This window comes from Chelonia mydas, chromosome 17, assembly GCF_015237465.2.
Source record: "Chelonia mydas isolate rCheMyd1 chromosome 17, rCheMyd1.pri.v2, whole genome shotgun sequence".
Taxonomy (NCBI): domain Eukaryota; kingdom Metazoa; phylum Chordata; order Testudines; family Cheloniidae; genus Chelonia; species Chelonia mydas.
In genome coordinates, this window is record NC_051257.2 from 24,419,195 (window position 1) to 24,437,203 (window position 18,009).

The following is an 18,009-nucleotide window of genomic DNA, read 5'->3' on the forward strand; positions in this document are numbered from 1 at the left end:
AGTCCAGCGAAGGGCAACAAAAATGATTAGGGGTCTAGAGCACATGACTTATGAGGAGAGGCTGAGGGAGCTGGGATTGTTTAGTCTGCGGAAGAGAAGAATGAGGGGGGATTTGATAGCTGCTTTCAACTACCTGAAAGGGGGTTCCAAAGAGGATGGCTCTAGACTGTTCTCAATGGTAGCAGATGACAGAACGAGGAGTAATGGTCTCAAGCTGCAATGGGGGAGGTTTAGATTGGATATTAGGAAAAACTTTTTCACTAAGAGGGTGGTGAAACACTGGAATGCGTTACCTAGGGAGGTGGTAGAATCTCCTTCCTTAGAGGTTTTTAAGGTCAGGCTTGACAAAGCCCTGGCTGAGATGATTTAACTGGGAATTGGTCCTGCTTCGAGCAGGGGGTTGGACTAGATGACCTTCTGGGGTCCCTTCCAACCCTGATATTCTATGATTCTATGATTCTAAGGCTGCTATCAAATCCCCCCTCACTCTTCTCTGATAGAGAGATATGCACAGCTGTTTGTTCCCCCAGATACTAATCACTTACTCTGGTTAATTAATAAACAAAAGTGATTTTATTAAGTATAAAAAGTAGGATTTAAGTGGTTTCAAGTAATAACAGACAGAACAAAATAAGTCAGCAAGCAAAATAAAGCAAAAACACGCAAGTCTAAGCCTAGTACATTAAGAAATTGATTACAGGTAATATCTCACCCTCAGAGATGTTCCAATAAGCTTCTTTCACAGACTGGATGCCTTCCTAGTCTGGGCCCAATCCTTTCCCCTGGTACAGTCCTTGTTAGTTCCAGCAGGTGGAAACTAGGGGTTTTCTCGTGACTGGGACCGCTTTGTCCTGCTCCACCCCCTTTTATAGCTTTGGCACAAGGCGGGAATCTTTTGTCTCTCTGGGTTCCCACCCATCCTTCTAAATGGAAAAGTACCAGATTTAAGATGGATTCCAGTGTCATGTGACATGGTCACATGTCCTGTGAGACCTCATTTTTCATTATGCAAGGGCTGGCCCACACATACACAGGAAGGCTTGCAGGTAAATAAACCATCTACAACCAATTGTCCTAGTCAATGGGAGCCATCAAGATTCTAAACCACCATTAATGGTCCATACCTTGCATAATTACAATAGGACCTCAGCGTTATACTTCATATTTCTAGCTTCCGATACAAGAATGGTACATGCGTACAAATAGGATGACCACACTCAATAGATTATAAGCTTTGTAATGATACCTTACAAGAGACCTTTTGCATAAAGCATATTCCAGTTACATCATATTCACATTAATAAGCATACCTTCATAAAGCTTATGGAGTGCAACGTCACACTCCCCTCCCACAGGAAATCAGCCCCCCAAAAGGACAGGAGAGATGCCCCTAGCGGCCAGGGCAGAGTCCTGTGTGTGTATTACACCTGGCTGTGGTCAGTGCCCAGGTACTGGGGGCGTGGAGGCAGCATTGTACCCCTCAGCCATGCACAGAGGGGACTCTGTATAGCTCTCCCCATCCCACAAGAATTGGGGGTCTGCTGCCTCCGTGGCAGTGCACTGTCCCCGTTCCTCCCTGCCCACGCACAGCTTGGCTCTGGGGTCCATTGCTCCCCTCTGGCCTGTTGGAGCTTGTCCGGTATGGAGAAGGCTGAACCCCTGCCTGGGGACACCCCGCTTAAGGCTGTCTGAATCAGCCCTGAAAGTGTGCAGCCCAACCAATGACAAAGGCAGAGTGAAGGCCTCTGCCAAAGGACTCCCGCCTGCCGTGTGCCAAGGTGCCGTTGGGCCCAGTGCTGCACGTTGGCTTGGAGCCGGCGCCTCAGGAATAGCCTCTGAAAAGGGTGGGTTAAATGGCAGACAGTCACAGATGCTGAAATGACTCCAGGCCCATTTACACAATCCAAAGGGCTCCGCTGCATTAGCTGAGCAGGGGGAGGGGGGGCTCGCACATTTCCTGGCCTGTCCCCCCCCAGAATCAGCTCCTCCAGGGCTGGGATGGGTCCTGACCGAGCTTCTCTTCTCAGGGTCTGGGGAGCTGCACGGGAGCCAAGCGCCTGTCACAGCCAGGGCCCTGAGCAATGTGTTTGGGGCTCTCCGGGGACGACCCAGATTTGTTTATGTACGTCAGTCTACAGCAGGCCAGCTCCTTTGCTGCGGTGCAGGACCGTGACAGGCAGTGCCCACATCTTCACTGTCCCCACACTGCAGCCGCGGGAGCTGCCATCTCTAAGCAGTGCCAGTGTGGCCTTTGCTCGGGCCCAGGGCTGCAACCCTCCCTGCACCGAGTTCCCCCTCCAGGGCACTGGAGCAGTGTGGCATTGATAATGTAGCCACAAACTGCAGCAAGGGGCCTTGGGCATGGCCAGGTAGCGGCTTCTGCTCAGCCTGCTTGCCCTGCCCTGGCGAGTGTAAAGAGCCCGGACTCCTCTGGAAATCACCATGGGACTGATTCTCCCATCACTCCCTTCATGCTGCCCTGCCTAGACGCTCCCCAACTGGGGCTGCTTCCCCTTTTCCGCTCTTTCAGGGGAGCCCTGCAGCTGCCTCTTCTCCACTCGTCTCTTTCTACCTCCCAACATGCTCCCAGCTCCCCGCCCGCCGTGCGTTACCACCAGAGGAGTGGAGCAGTGCTGGAGCTCTCTCACTCCAGCCCCTGCACCCCTGAACAAGGGCCAGTCCCAGTCGAGGGGCCTGCAGTCAGGAGAGCACAAGGGCTGTCCCCTCTGAGCATCCGTGAGGCACAGATCTCCCCAGAGAGCAAGGGGAGGAGCTGAGAAGAGCCCAGGCCATGGTCCTGCCTCTGTGTGCTGAAGATCTGAGAAAATCCCTGCTAGTGCTCGCTGGCACAGCACAGCTCTGCATCACCCCCAGGTACCTGGCACAGGCTGGCCCTGCAGCTGCGCACAGGTAACTGATCTGGGCCTCCACCGTCCTGGTGCAGCCAAGTTCGGCTCCCCCTGGCCCCTGCTGGATCAACCCACTGACTGCTTCTGTTGCTGTTCCAGAGCGCATCACTCAGACAGTGGAGATCACCAAACACGTGGTGGACATTGAGGAGAAGGGGGTCAAACTGCGCCTGACCATTGTGGACACCCCAGGATTCGGCGACGCCGTGAACAACACGGAATGGTACGTCCCACGGGAGAGGAAGGGGCCATGGCTCCGCAGTTCGCCTGGCAGGATGAGCAGGAGCCCGGGCAGCCACACACACTGGGCAGTCTGGTCCCTGGAGAGAACACAAATGATACCAAGTCCTAGATGAGCGCAGGCCACTGCACACAAACCAGCTGGCTTGAGCAGGTGAGCCCTGCCTCACTGAACTGCTCACATCCGGCGGGGGCGGGGGGCGCAGCAGAGACTGGAGGAGGCTCGGGGTACAAATCAGGCTTTCTGCTAATGGCCTGGAAGCCTGGTGCAGAGCGGCTGCATGGGGCAGACACCGGTCTGGAGAGAGGAACATAAAAGCAGTAGTAACTGAGCCATCGTGTACAAAGGGGTCAATCCCGGAGTGCAGTCCTGGGGTCAGTGCTTGTCTGTACAGTTATTGGTGACCCGAGAGAGGGAGCTGAACAAGGTGGCAATGTTCATGGCTGGAACAGAATTCCTGGCTTCCCAGGCTGCCTTGCGAGGTAAATGTCCGGTCTGGTCTGGCTGTTTGTTGCTCCTGTGATTTATCTGCACAATGTGAGGGACTCAGCCAGGAAAATTACTTTGAAAAGCCAGCCTGGCGCACTCCAGCTCTTACATCCGCCAAAGCTCCATGGCTAGGGATGTGTGCGTGCAGGTCCTGACCCCACCTGTGGTGTGAGCTTTGCCCTTTAACAAACCCCATTGTTCTGGATTCATTTCTGCCAGTAAGTCTAGTTCGTGGTGCAGAGAAACACTGTAGTTTGAACCAAAGGAAGTAAAGGAAGTAATGCCACCTAGCTCTTAAACAGCTCTCCAGAGGGTAGGGTCCTTATCCTCATTTTACCGATGGGGAAACTGAGGCATGGGACAGTGACTTGCCCAAGGTCACCCAGCCAGTGGCAGAGCTGGGACTAGAACCCAGGTCTCCTGAGTCCCAGTCCAGTTCAGTGCTCTACCCACTGGGAAACACTGCCTTTCCCCAGACACAGCTACAGATCAGACAAACCATATGGCCAACCTTAAAAGTCCAACAATCCTGACCCAGACCCCAACAGATGTTGAGACCGGCCCAGAGACAGAGAGATTTACCAGAAAAGATGAGTGGCTTTTTCTCTGTTTGTTTGATCTGCTTCCCACCTACCCTGTGCCAGTCACAGCGGAACCGACTCTGCCACATGCCCAGGGAGGCAGCTGTGGTTCCTGCTGCCCAGAGGGGCATGCCCCAACGGTGCTCTGCTCTGTCTGAACGCACGTCAGAGGCAGCCCTGCCCTGAAGAGCTTACAGTGTAATGCAGAGCACAGGGGTGCGTGGGGCGGTGGGAGCTGGAAATGGGGCAGAGCCCCCAGACATGTGTGGGAGCTACACTGGGCAGGATTCAAACTGGTGACAGATACACAGTGCCCTCTTCCCCCCTGTAACAGGTGTGGAAGAGAGCAAGGCTGCTCTCTTAAATCAAGTTCAGGACCAGACTTTCCTGCCCTGGACACAGGCAAAATCCCACCCCAACAACTGCTCTCAGTCTCAGGCTGCCGCAAACAGCCAGTTCCCAGTAACCCAGTAAACAATAAACTGCCCCAGCATAGCGAATGTTAGTACAGTGTCCCCATTCACTTCTCATAGCACAGCTTAGAGTCTAGACCCCTGCTAACAGTCACACCAGGCTCCTCTCCCTAGCAGCTATACGGGTCTATATTTACTGCTCCCCTGGCTTAGCAGCTGGGTGTGAACCCACCAGCTTTAGGTCCATAGCTCAGACCTCTTCTACGTTAACTGCTGCTCCCTGTGGGCTGACCTGTACAGGAGGCCCAACTCTCCCCTGTCCAGTGGGCCACGCAAGGCTTTGTGAGACAGCACAGGGGGCAGCGGGATCTGTGGTTTGTCTTCCTGCCTGTGGGAGCAGATTGCAAGCTAGTGCTCATAGACAGGGCAGTGCCTGTGTGTGGGTCATCGGGGTCACTGAACCTGGCACCACGGGGGGAAAGCAGGAGCTTCTACCGCCTGAGCTAAAGAGGCAGCTATCGCCACATGGGTCTAATAGCAGAGTCCCAGATCTCCTGATTTGGCACATCACTTCTGTCAGGCGAGGGGTGGCTCTGTTACATTTCAGCACTTTATGATGTGCTTTTAGGCATGCTGTGTTATCTTAGCGGAGGCCTGGATGAAGGACAGTTCCCCAGGCCTGTGAGGTTAATTTGGGATGCAAGGCTGACAGAGGAGGATAAGAATTTCCCCCGATTGCCCTCCGCCATTTGCACTGTCATAGATCAGATGCCGGCCTGGGTTCTGGTGCAGTCATCCCTGTATTTCAGCACTAGTGAAGCTCGTAGCTTCTCGCAGCTGTGTCCCGGCTGGAGAGGGGCAGCATCTCCTTGCAGCTTCCACAGGACAGTGGAAGCAGGGTAATTCCAAGCTGACGGTCTTACATTTCCTAGTACAGAGAGTTCTTTTAACATGCCGGCCGGTGCAACGGGCACTGGCCTCACTTGGCTTTCTCCAGCCTGTCCCCTCTCTCCACAGCTGGAAACCTGTGGCTGATTACATAGATCAGCAATTCGAGCAATATTTCCGGGACGAGAGCGGCCTGAACCGGAAGAACATCCAGGACAACCGCGTGCACTGCTGCCTCTACGTCATCTCACCCTTCGGACACGGGTCTGGGAACTCCTGCCGCAGCCGCTCCTCCCGCCTTCCCTGAGATCCCTCCCGCCTTCCCTGAGAAGGCTAAAACCACCTTGCCCACAAGGCCGAGACATGGCCCTAGCGAGCAAGGCTTGCAGCTCAGTGACTGAGTGCGGGCCCTGGGTGGGCCCATAGTGTGACGCTCCCAGCTCTGGACTCCCAGCCAAGCGCTGACTGGGCTGCTGCAGGACTCTTGGCTGAGGGCTGCTCTGGGAACACTTGCATTGCAGGGGGCTCAGCGGGCAGTGGGGGGGGCAGTGCTTGGAGGATGCTCGCACTGCCGCAGTCCTGGCTGGGCACTGCCAGGGCACTGCTCTGGGGAAGCTCACACTGGAGTTCCCAGCTCGCACTGCCAGAGTCCTGTAGCTAGGAGAACATCCAGCCCCAGTTTACACAGGGCTAACTCTGCTCTCTGTCGGCAGCCTTCGTCCCCTGGATGTGGAATTCATGAGAGCTCTCCATCAGCGGGTGAACATTGTGCCCATCCTGGCGAAAGCTGACACTCTGACGCCCTCAGAGGTGGAGCGCAAGAAAAGCAAGGTGAGAGGAGGCCTGGCTACCTCTGAATTCCTCCCTCCCCCAGCCCAAGTAATGGAATGCTCCTCCCACCCCCGTCCCTGGCTAACACAGAGTCTTTCACTCTGGCACTGCATCTGTTCTGGCAAATGGGAGCCACAATTTCCCACCTGCGCCGTTAACCACTGACAGCTAGGGGAGCAGCTATATGCCTCCCGGGACTCAGCCAGGGTGTCCTGCGCGTGTCTGGGCACCGCCGTGGTACAACGAGCTCCGTCTACGCCCCAGCCTCGGCCATCGCTCCCCGGGTGCTGCTGCGCCTGGGGTATTCCATCCCATTGGGTCAGTGTAGCCAAGGCCTGTTCTAAACAGGCATTTCTGTAGGGCTGCTCCCAGAGTCCCGAGTGCCCCCCTCAGGATCCCAGGAATGGGAGAGGACAGGACAGGAGAGGGATCTGCAGAGTCCTACAGGATACTAAGGGAAGGGACAGCAGGGTGCAACCCCTCTGAAATGGAGGACGTAAGAGACAAGAGCTGGTCCCTGTGGCCTCATGGAGTCTGAGGATTGGTGAGAAGAGGGACAGAGGTACAGGCCAGGCTGCAGAGCGTGCAGCTACCACACCGTGTGTGCCAGAGGGTTCCTGGGGCACGAGACAATGGTCAGAACTGGCAGAAAGCGGCCCGTGTACCATGTCAGGGATCTGGCCTGTTTGGAAACCATAGGAAATGAACCACCGGTGTCTGGATTCTGCTGTTCAGTGTGAGATGGAAGAACAGACAGTAGTTGGCATGTAGGTGAGCATAACGTATTCCTCTCTCTCCTGGGATGCCCTTAAAATGAGGGTGCTGTAAAACAGGGCTGAGCGCCAGAGCCATCAGTCTTGGGGGTTGTTTCTTTGTTCAGATTAGAGAGGAAATCGAACATTATGGGATCCGGATCTACCAGTTCCCTGAGTGCGACTCTGATGAAGATGAGGATTTCAAGCTGCAGGACCAGGCACTGAAGGTGAGCGGATGAGAGCGGCTGTCCCACTGAATGCAGCTCAGGGAACAGGGTCAGAGTCGCCTGCTAAGCCCCAGGTATATCTTGTGCGACAAATGCAGCCAGACATGCCTCAGCCCAGTGGCTTCTACACTCTGAGAAGGGCAGCTTTGTAGTCCAGCCAGAAGGGAAACCTTCCTGGATCATCTGCTTACTGGGAGGGAGGCTCTGACCGAGAACAGGAGGTAATGGAATTAGACCCCACAAGGTACGTGCAGAACACAGCAGCATCTGGGCATTAGCCAGTTTTGGAGAATCACCTGATCTAGTGAGTAAGGAGCAATGGGAGGGAGGGTTGAATTCCCCAGGCATGGGAGAAGAGTGGGGGATCCCCAAAGGCTAGATCCTCTGAAAAGGAAAGAGGCAAGGAGCACGAATCAGCCAGTGTGGCTGCAGGAGGGGCTGCTCAGAGATCTGACACCCTGAAAATGCAGCGTGTTGGGGAAGCAACCAGACCAGTCCGTGTTCAGAACCAGCCCAGGGTTTGGAGGAAGAGCGACCAGCGGCAGATAAAGGAATGAGTGGACATGTACCAAAGGACTAAGGCAGCGAGGTCTTCCAAAGTACGGGCATTAGAAGAACCCTGGGGGGAAAGCACTAGAGAGAGACAGTGCCCAGGTGTGAATGCAAGGCTAGGGAGATTTCAGAGCCAGCAGAGTGACAGCTGCCTTTGACAATAAATCTTTTAAAAGAAACCTGAAGGAAAGAATATAGACCACGGTCACGGGGACTCGGTGTTATTAGTTGCCGACAGCTGCCGGCAGTGAGGAGAGCTGGACACAAACTGTCGAGTGCGTCAGCTGAGTTCCCGGCTCCTTTGCCAGAGTGGCCTGTAAAGCGCCCTGGGCCTGCTCTCGCTCCCGCTGGCGTCCATCGCCAACCTGCCACTGAGTCTGGCCTGGGCAGGATCACGCCTGCAATGGCGTCTCCCAGCCTCCTCCCTGGGCTCCCCGTGCCTGGCACAGCCACAGCGCTGGCGGGGAGGCCACAAGCCACGAAGGGCAGCACCGCGCTGGGGGGCTTGTCATGGGGGCGCTGCAGCTGCCACGTCCCACGCAGACAGCAGAGTGGGAGGAGGACAGCGTGGCTGACCTGTGTTACAGCACCACCTAGTGCCAGGGATGGTATTGCACCTGCTGCCTGCAGGATGGTGGTTAAATACCGGCCCGCAGGGTCATACCCGGAGTGCACAGAGGAGCTACAGGTTAATGTGGCCACGGGCAGCTTCTCCAGATGGGACGAAAAGCTTCATGGAAGGAGGCTGCCTGGGGAGGAAGGCCTCTCCAGTGGGACGGACAGGCTGCTGGTCTTGCCACAGCGAGCAGACTGCCTTAGCCAAGCCAACAGGACCAGCCAGCAGTGTCACCGTCATGGTGCTGTCATTCTGAGCTCTGGAGGGGCACAGAACCAGGGGGGTGGCCCAGCGCAATGTACCAAGCTAGTGTAGCAGGGCACATCAGGCCCAGATGGTGGACCCCAGCATCACACTCTGCTGTATGGAGCGGAGGGAGGGGCAGCCATCCAGTTGGTTGTCTGGGTTGGTAGGGGATCCGCCAGTGATCGCTGCTGGCTATTGAGAGGGTGGGAGCTGAGTTTCTGAGTGACAGGCATGCAGAAAGGACCAGGAGGGCCAGTAAGAGGCTGTTTCCTGGCCCAGCTGGCAGGAATTGCAGCAGGGTTCACACAGCGGTGATTTGTCGCGAGTCCAGCCCCAGCTCTCCACTGCTGCGGGGCTCCTAGATCAGCGGCTGGGCCCAGACTCAAGCCCTGCTCCAGCTCCCGTTGAACCGTCAGTTTACTTGGCTCTTCCGCTCCTGGCCAGCAGCAGCTCTCCAGGTCCTTTCCAGCCATTGCTCTGGGGTGCTCTGGCTCCTGTTCAGTGGGGCATACCTGGTACCACCAACCTTGTGTGACCCTTTGCAGCCGGCTTCTCTCTTCCAGCCCATCTCTCTCTGCTCCACTTCCTCTCTCGCTGGCCCCGCTCCTTCCCTGAGTGCTGATCTCAAGGGGAAGGAGTGCCAGTAGTGGAAAGCTACTTGCACTCCCATGCCAGGCTTGTTAGCTGGACTGCAGAGCAAATAGAGGGTGCATCTACACTGGAGCTGGCCGTGTAACTTACACTTAGGTGGACTCACCCGCGCTAGCATGTGTAGGGGCTCCAATGGGGTTGTTCTCAGGGCAGCCAGCCTGCCCCATCACCTGTGCAGCCAGAGCTACACCCGTGCAGTGAGCAAGCTACTGCGGGTGTGTCTGCCCACATGGGGAATGACACTACCCACTCCAGTGCAGATGGACCATGGGGTCCCAGGGCACCGGGGATAAGGGAGGTCATGGCTAGAAGTAACCCCATGGCTCTGTTCCAGGAGAGCATTCCTTTCGCTGTGATCGGCAGCAACACAGTTGTGGAGGCCAAAGGCAGGCGAGTCCGTGGGCGACTGTATCCCTGGGGTATCGTGGAAGGTAAGGCGGGTTTGGCTTGTGGCTCAGGGACCACATCCTCCTCCATGTTCCTGCGCCCACCTCCATAGAATCATAGAATATCAGGGTTGGAAGGGACCTCAGGAGGTCATCTAGTCCAACCCCCTGCTCAAAGCAGGACCGATCCCTGACTAAATCATCCCAGCCAGGGCTTTGTCAAGCCTGACCTTAAAAACTTCTAGGGAAGGAGATTCCACCACCTCCCCAGGTAACGCATTCCAGTGTTTCACCACCCTCCTAGTGAAAAAGTTTTTCCTAATATCCAACCTAAACCTCCCCCACTGCAACTTGAGACCATTACTCCTCGTTCTGTCATCTGGTACCGCTGAGAACAGTCTAGAACCATCCTCTTTGGAACCCCCTTTCAGGTAGTTGAAAGCAGCTATCAAATCCCCCCCCATTCTTCTCTTCTGAAGACTAAACATCCCCAGTTCCCTCAGCCTCTCCTCATAAGTCATGTGTTCCAGTCCCCTAATCATTTTTGTTGCCCTCCGCTGGACTCTTTCCAATTTTTCCACATCCTTCTTGTAGTGTGGGGCCCAAAACTGGACACCGTACTCCAGATGAGGCCTCACCAATGTCGAATAGAGGGGAATGATCACGTCCCTCTATCTGCTGGCAATGCCCCTACTTATACATCCCAAAATGCCATTGGCTTTCTTGGCAACAAGGGCACACTGTTGTCTCATATCCAGCTTCTTGTCCACTGTAATCCCCAGGTCCTTTTGTGCAGAACTGCTCCCTAGCCATTCGGTCCCTAGTCTGTAGCGGTGCATTGGATTCTTCCATCCTAAGTGCAGGACTCTGCACTTGTCCTTGTTGAACCTCATCAGATTTCTTTTGGCCCAATCCTCCAATTTGTCTAGGTCCCTCTGTATCCTATCCCTGCCCTCCAGCGTATCTTCCACTCCTCCCAGTTTAGTGTCATCTGCAAACTTGCTGAGAGTGCAATCCACACCATCCTCCAGATCATTTATGAAGATATTGAACAAAACCGACCCCAGGACCGACCCCTGGGGCACTCCACTTGACACCGGCTGCCAACTAGACATGGAGCCATTGATCACTCCACCCCCAGGGCAGTGGTGCTCATGGACAGGGACTGCTGCCAGTCTCAGCAGGCAGGGCCGTGGCACTCGCACCAGACAGGTCCTGGCTGGCGATCTCAGTGCGGGTACTCGGGGGGCACTAAGGTGCTGCCCCACCTCCATATGATTTGGGGGAGGCCAGGGCGAGGTCCCCGGCCTGCTGCAGGGCCCTCCTTAGCCCTCATTGTCCCCTCATGCAGCTATGGAGCCAGGCCTACTCAAAGCAGTGCTCTGCCTTTCTGCGGAACAGGGTCATTTGTTCTCTCAGCCCTCAGCTCCCCAACCCATGTCGGGGAGGCCCTGCTTTTCTGGGTGTCCCCAAATCTGCCCATCTAAGCCAGGCCCCTCCCCTGCAGTGGAGAACCCTGCGCACTGTGACTTTGTGAAACTGCGTACCATGCTGGTGAAGACCCACATGCAGGACCTCAAGGATGTGACACGAGAGACCCACTATGAGAACTACCGGGCGCAGTGCATCCAGAGCATGACCCGCATGGTGGTGAAGGAGAGGAACCGCAAGTACGGGGGGAGCGGGCACAGGGCCTGTGGGGTTACGGGGGGAGCGGGCACAGGGCCTGTGGGGTTACGGGGGGAGCGGGCACAGGGCCTGTGGGGTTACGGGGGGAGCGGGCACAGGGCCTGTGGGGTTACGGGGGAAGTGGGCACAGGGCCTGTGGGGGTATGGAGGGAGCGGGCACAGGGCCTGTGGGGGTATGGAGGGAGCAGACATAGGGCCTGTGGGGCTATGGGGGAAGCGGGCACAGGGCCTGTGGTGGTACGGGAGGAGCGGGCACAGGGCCTGTGGGGGTACGGGGGAAGCGGGCACAGGAGCAGCAGGACGGAGCCAGACACAAGTGCCCACCCTGCCAAGAACCTTGGGAGTCACGAGCAGGGTCTTCAGCCTTTGTCAGCCTCTGCACTGAGCTCTGCATGGGGAAGTCTGGGGGAGCAGAGCCATGGTGCCCGCATCCAGGAATGGATCTGGGAGAGGCAGGTCAAGGACAGGAGCTAGAGGAGACCATCTGTCCCTGACAGCCTCTCCCCTTTGGGGGTTAGCCCAAGGCTGGGCAAGGAATGTAGCATGATACCGGTGTGTGGGCAGCAGGAGTGCGGGGTGAGGCCGCCCCACCCTGCACACCGAGCCACAATGATAGACACTGTGCAGAAAAACCATGGGTCACTTTCATCTCCGTGTTGTGCAGAGCCCCGGGGGGTGGTCCTGAAGCACTCAGTCCTGTGGCTGCTGGGCGCTGGTTCGAGCATCCCTGCCAGATGGGCCTTGCAGCAGCCAGGCACCAGCCAGATCATTGGAAAGTCCCAGCCATGCCACTTCCCACCCCGACAAGCCCCTTCGCCCCAGGCTACCCCTGGAGCCAGGACAGTTAGCTCCGGAAGGGGCCTCTGCCAGCAGTATTGCCTAGGCGGGACGTGCAACCCCAGGTGTAGCTGGCACAACGTGGCCGCAGTGCCAGGGTGAACTCTTCCCCCACGTGCACAGCCTGGACGCCGAGGGGCAGCTCTGTGGCCAGCCCAGGGCTGGGAGCACAGGTTTCTCCGGTAGCCGGCAGGGAGGGTGAGCTCTCTGTGGAGTCACTCACTGAGGTGCACGGTGCTCTGGCTTCTCCTCTGGTCACGTTTTGCCCAGGAGGAGGTGGTGGCCTAGGGCGCAGGGCAGAGGAGAGCCAGGCCCTCTGCCCATGTATCTGCTGCTCATTGTCTGCAGTGCGCTCACATATGCCCTGAGCTCTAGGGCTAGAACCTCCGCTGGGGAAAAGCTCCGTCAGAGAATAACTGCAGTTTACACCAGCTGTGGCTCCGGCCCCTGCTGCTGCTGCTCCTCTCACCCTGGTGTAACTCCAGTGGCTTCAGCAGAGCGACTCCTGAGTTCGGCCAGCACAGCAGAGGGCAGGTCGTCCATGTAAGGAGCCGTCTGCCCATAGCTTGAGTGGATGGTGACACCCAGGTATCAGGCTAAACTGGCAGCTCTAATGGCTCATTCATGGCGATGAATCTAAGCTCATCTCTTCGTGTACGGTGTTTTGCGGCATCCCCTTGGGGAAGAAGGAGAGAGTCCTCCACCTTGGGACTGTGCTGCAGCGACTGCTCTATGGAGTGACCCCGCTGATCCCTCGGCATCGGATGACACCAGGAAGTGCTGTCTCCCAAGGACTCCAGCAGGCCAGGAGCTGCTGTGGCTTTCTGGAGCACTGGATTCTCCCCAGATCCCTTCCCTCATGCTGGTTCACGGCTGTCCTTTGGTGGAGTGCTGCTCTGATCTGCTGTCACAGGCTGCAGCTGGCCCTGTGTGTCTGTTCTACCTGCATTAGTTCATAAAAAGTATTTTGTTGTATCAAATCCTGTATTGGTCTCATCCATATCTACTCCAGAAAGTGACCATGTGAAATAGCATACTCGGCCAATGGTTTGTTATGCCCCAGTCATTTCCAATCCAGCAGGGCTCAGTTACTATGACGGTCTCTTTTCAGACTCTGCCTGGAGTCTGAGAGTCAAGCTGGTCTCTTCCTTTCTTGTGCATCATCTTCAGCCATGGTGGCTCTGCAGCCCAGAATCGCCAGTGGGCGCGCAGTACTCCAGCAGGCAGGCACTGTGAATGGTACTCAGTGACCAGTGCTGTCGGGAAGGCATTCCTTCTTGTGCAGCCCTAGTACTGCTCAAGCATGCACAGTCTGTGAGCACCCCCGTGGTGGCTCTGGAGACAGCTCGGCCAGAGCTCTATTCTGGGCCAAGTGGACACAGGAGGCATTTAAGAGAACCATGGCCCTAAACAGTGGCCAGGAGATGGACCATTCCACCAAAGGCAGCCACAGGCACTTACCCTGCTGAGCCCAGCACAGCACGGCCTCTCCTGAGCTAAGCCTCCTGCATTACTGAGCTGTGGGAACAATTTCTAGTCTTCAGACAACTGGCAGAGCAGGAAATTCTGGCCATACCCAGGTTCTGTGCTTAAAGGTGGAGTACAGCAAAGGCCTGATGGTCAGACACCAGAATAGGGATTAAAATTCAGTCCCAGTGGCTCAGATCCTCAGTGATATTTAGGTACCTAACTGACTTCAATGGGGTTAATCAACTAACTCCCCTTGAAATCAATGGGCATTCGGTGCCTAAATACACTTGAGAATCTCAGCCAACATTCAGTGGCCTTTCATTCCAGGATTATAATAGGGAGCTGCTGTCTTGAGGGAATCCAACAGCAGCATACGACCAAGGAGTTTAGTTTGGACATACGGGTAGAACCCTACCGTATCTGAAAGTGAAGTAGTATGGTCGTAGGACACACCGAAACAGTGAGCCAAGAGCAGCTGTTTCAAGTGCGTCGGCTCTGGGGCTCGGGTGGTAAAGAACTGCAGCTTTCTAACAGATTAGCTGTTCAGGCTCTCAGGGAGGAGAGAGATAAGGAGAGTTCAGGGAGCTCCGAGTGTGGCTGCCATAAACTGCCACAGTGAAAGTATCAGTTAACACCAGACTGAAAAAGGACAAGTTCCTTTCCCATTCAGTTGTAGCAAACTCAGTCTGCCGCAGCTGGTGGGGTACGCTAGGGCTCATGTACAGTGAGCCTGATGGATCCGAGGTGCTCTCTCTCACACACATTCTTGAATGATCGAGGAACCTATTAGTCAATCCTCACCCCCCAGCAAGGACAATGCATTTGTCCAGCCTCCATGGTGGGTCGTGGCATGTGCCTATCTCTGTGCCACATTTCCACTAGCAGCTGGCTAACACTTCATCACCGTATCTGGCCTTCAGATCATAACCAGAGAAGGGAGGGGGCAAAAGACTCCATGTAGCACTCAGATGCAGTGGTGATAGCTGATGTAGAAAGCCCCAAGATAGAGGAGCATCCTAGAACCTACAGGGTTCCTCTTGGACATGAGTATTGCTACTATCTCTTCCCATGGGTAAGAGCATAAGAACGGTCATACTGGATCAGACCAAAGGTCCATCTAGCCCAGGATCATGACAGTGGCCAATGCCAGGTGCTTCAGAGGGAATGAACAGAACAGGTAATCATCAAGTGATCCATCCCCTGTCTCGCATTTCCAGCTTCTGGCAGTCAGAGGCTAGGGACACCCAGAGCATGGGGTTTTATCCCTGACCATCTTAGAATCATAGAATCATAGAATATCAGGGTTGGAAGGGACCTCAGGAGGTCATCTAGTCCAACCCCCTGCTCGAAGCAGGACCAATTCCCAGTTAAATCATCCCAGCCAGGGCTTTGTCAAGCCTGACCTTAAAAACCTCTAAGGAAGGAGATTCTACCACTTCCCTAGGTAACGCATTCCAGTGTTTCACCACCCTCTTAGTGAAAAAGTTTTTCCTAATATCCAATCTAAACCTCCCCCATTGCAACTTGAGACCATTACTCCTCGTTCTGTCATCTGCTACCATTGAGAACAGTCTAGAGCCATCCTCCTTGGAACCCCCTTTCAGGTAGTTGAAAGCAGCTATCAAATCCCCCCTCATTCTTCTCTTCTGCAGACTAAACAATCCCAGCTCCCTCAGCCTCTCCTCATAAGTCATGTGCTCTAGACCCCTAATCATTTTTGTTGCCCTTCGCTGGACTCTCTCCAATTTATCCACATCCTTCTTGTAGTGTGGGGCCCAAAACTGGACACAGCTGGCTAATAGCCATTGATGGATCTATCCTCCATGAATTTAACTAGTTCTTTTTTGAACCCAGTATTACTTTTGGCCTTCATAACATCACCTAACAATGAATTCCACAGGCTGACTGTGTGTTGTGTGAAGAAATACTTCCTTGTGTTTGTTTTAAACCTGCTGCCCATTAATTTCATTGGGTGACCCCTGGTTCTTCTGTTATGAGAAGGAGCAAATAACACTTCCCTATTCACTTTTGCCACACCAGTCATGATTTTATAGACCTCTGTCATATCTCCCCTTAGTTGTCTCTTTTCCAAGCTGACAAGTCCCAGTCATTTTAATCTCTCCTCATATGGAAGCTGTTCCAGACCCTTAATCAATTTTGTTGCCCTTCTCTGTATCTTTTCCAATTTTAATATAACTTTTTTTGACATGGGGCGAACAGAACTGCATGCAGTATTTATATGGTGGCATTATGATATTTTCTGTCGTATTATTTATCCCTTTCCTAATGGTTCCTAACATTCTACTAGCTTTTTTGACTGCCTCTGCACATTGAGTGGATGTTTTCAGAGCACAATGACTCTAAGATCTCTTGAGAGGTAACAGCTAATTTAGATCCCATCATTTTGGATATGTAGTGGGGATTATGTTTTCCAATGTGCACTACTTTGCATTTTTAAACACTGAATTTCAACTGCCATTTTGTTGCCCAGTTATCCAGTTTTGTGAGATCCTTTTGTAGCTCTTCACAGTCTGCTTTGGACTTAACTATCTTGAGTAATTTTGTATCATCTGCAAATTTTGCCACCTCCCTGTCTACCCCTTTTCCCAGACCATTTACTAATACGTTGAACAGCACTGGTCCCAGGACAGACCCCTGGGGGACACCACTATTTACCTCTCTCCATTCTGAAAACTGTCCATTTATTCCTATTCTTCATTTTCTATCTTTTAACCAGTTACTGATCCATGAGAGGACCTTCCCTCTTATCCCATGACTGCTTACTTCGCTTAAAAGCCTTTGGTGAGAGAACTTGTCAAAGGCTTTCTGAAAGTCCAGGTACACTGTATTCACTGGTTCACCCTTCTCCATGAGTGTTGAGCCCCTCAAAGAATTCTAGCAGATTGGTGAGGCATGATTTCCCCTTTACAAAAGCCGTGTTGACTCTTTCCCCAACAAATCATGTTCATCTATGTGTTTGATCATTCTGTTCTTTACTACAGTTTAAACCAATTTGCCTGGTACTTAAGTTAGGCTTACCGGCCTGTGATTGCCAGGATCACCTCTGGAGCCTTTTTAAAAAATTGATGTCACATTAGCTATCCTCCAGTTATCTGGGACAGAGCCTGATTTAAGCAATAGGTTACATACCAGTTAGTAAAAAGAAAAGGAGGACTTGTGGCACCTTAGAGACTAACCAATTTATTTGAGCATAAGCTTTCGTGAGCTACAGCTCACTTCATCAGATGCATGCAGTGGAAAATACAGTGGGGAGATTTATATATACAGAGAACAGGAAACAATGGGTGTGACCATACAGACTGTAACGAGAGTGATCAGGTAAGGTGAGCTATTACCAGCAGGAGAGCGGGGCGGGACATTTTATAGTGATAAGGTGGGCCATTTCCAGCAGTTGACAAGAACGTCTGAGGAACAATGGGGGGGACTAAACATGGGGAAATAGTTTTACTTTGTGTAATGACCTATCCACTCCCAGTCTTTATTCAAGTCTAAGTTAATTGTATCCAGTTTGCAAATTAATTCCAATTCAGCAGTCTCTTGTTGGAGTCTGTTTTTGAAGTTTTTTTGTTGAAGAATTGCAACTTTTAGGTCTGTAATCGAGTGACCAAAGAGATTGAAGTGTTCTCCGACTGGTGTATGAATGTTATAATTCTTGACGTCTGATTTGTGTCCATTTATTCTTTTACGTAGAGACTGTCCAGTTTGACCAATGTACATGGCAGAGGGGCATTGCTGGCACATGATGGCATATATCACATTGGTGGATGTGCAGGTGAACGAGCTTCTGATAGTGTGGCTGATGTGATTAGGCCCTATGATGGTGTCCCCTGAATAGATATGTGGACACAGTTGGCAACGGGCTTTGTTGCAAGGATAGGTTCCTGGGTTAGTGTTTTTGTTGTGTGGTGTGTGGTTGCTGGTGAGTATTTGCTTCAGGTTGGGGGGCTGTCTGTAAGCAAGGACTGGCCTGTCTCCCAAGATCTGTGAGAGTGATGGGTCGTCCTTCAGGATAGGTTGTAGATCCTTGATGATGCGTTGGAGAGGTTTTAGTTGGGGGCTGAAGGTGATGGCTAGTGGCGTTCTGTTATTTTCTTTGTTGGGCCTTTCCTGCAGTAGGTGACTTCTGGGTACTCTTCTGGCTCTGTCAATTTGTTTCTTCACCTCAGCAGGTGGGTATTGTAGTTGTAAGAACGCTTGATAGAGATCT

General features: G+C 53.6%; 1 protein-coding gene across 2 annotated transcripts in view; it reads left to right on the top strand.

Annotated features, from left to right (window-relative positions):
- SEPTIN4 (septin 4) overlaps window positions 1-18,009 on the top strand; it is a 76,059-nt gene that overhangs the window by 38,662 nt on the left and 19,388 nt on the right. Inside the window, exons 5-11 of one of the 2 annotated variants that reach the window (XM_043531356.1) lie at window positions 3,009-3,132; window positions 5,651-5,785; window positions 6,235-6,352; window positions 7,233-7,334; window positions 9,734-9,830; window positions 11,293-11,455; window positions 13,001-13,259. In XM_043531356.1, coding sequence (XP_043387291.1) covers window positions 3,009-3,132; window positions 5,651-5,785; window positions 6,235-6,352; window positions 7,233-7,334; window positions 9,734-9,830; window positions 11,293-11,455; window positions 13,001-13,052 — 791 coding nt within the window. In that variant the 3' untranslated portion in view covers window positions 13,053-13,259. Of the gene's footprint in view, window positions 1-3,008; window positions 3,133-5,650; window positions 5,786-6,234; window positions 6,353-7,232; window positions 7,335-9,733; window positions 9,831-11,292; window positions 11,456-13,000; window positions 13,260-18,009 lie in introns of those variants that run through there. The other variant, XM_037880774.2, reaches the window with a different exon arrangement.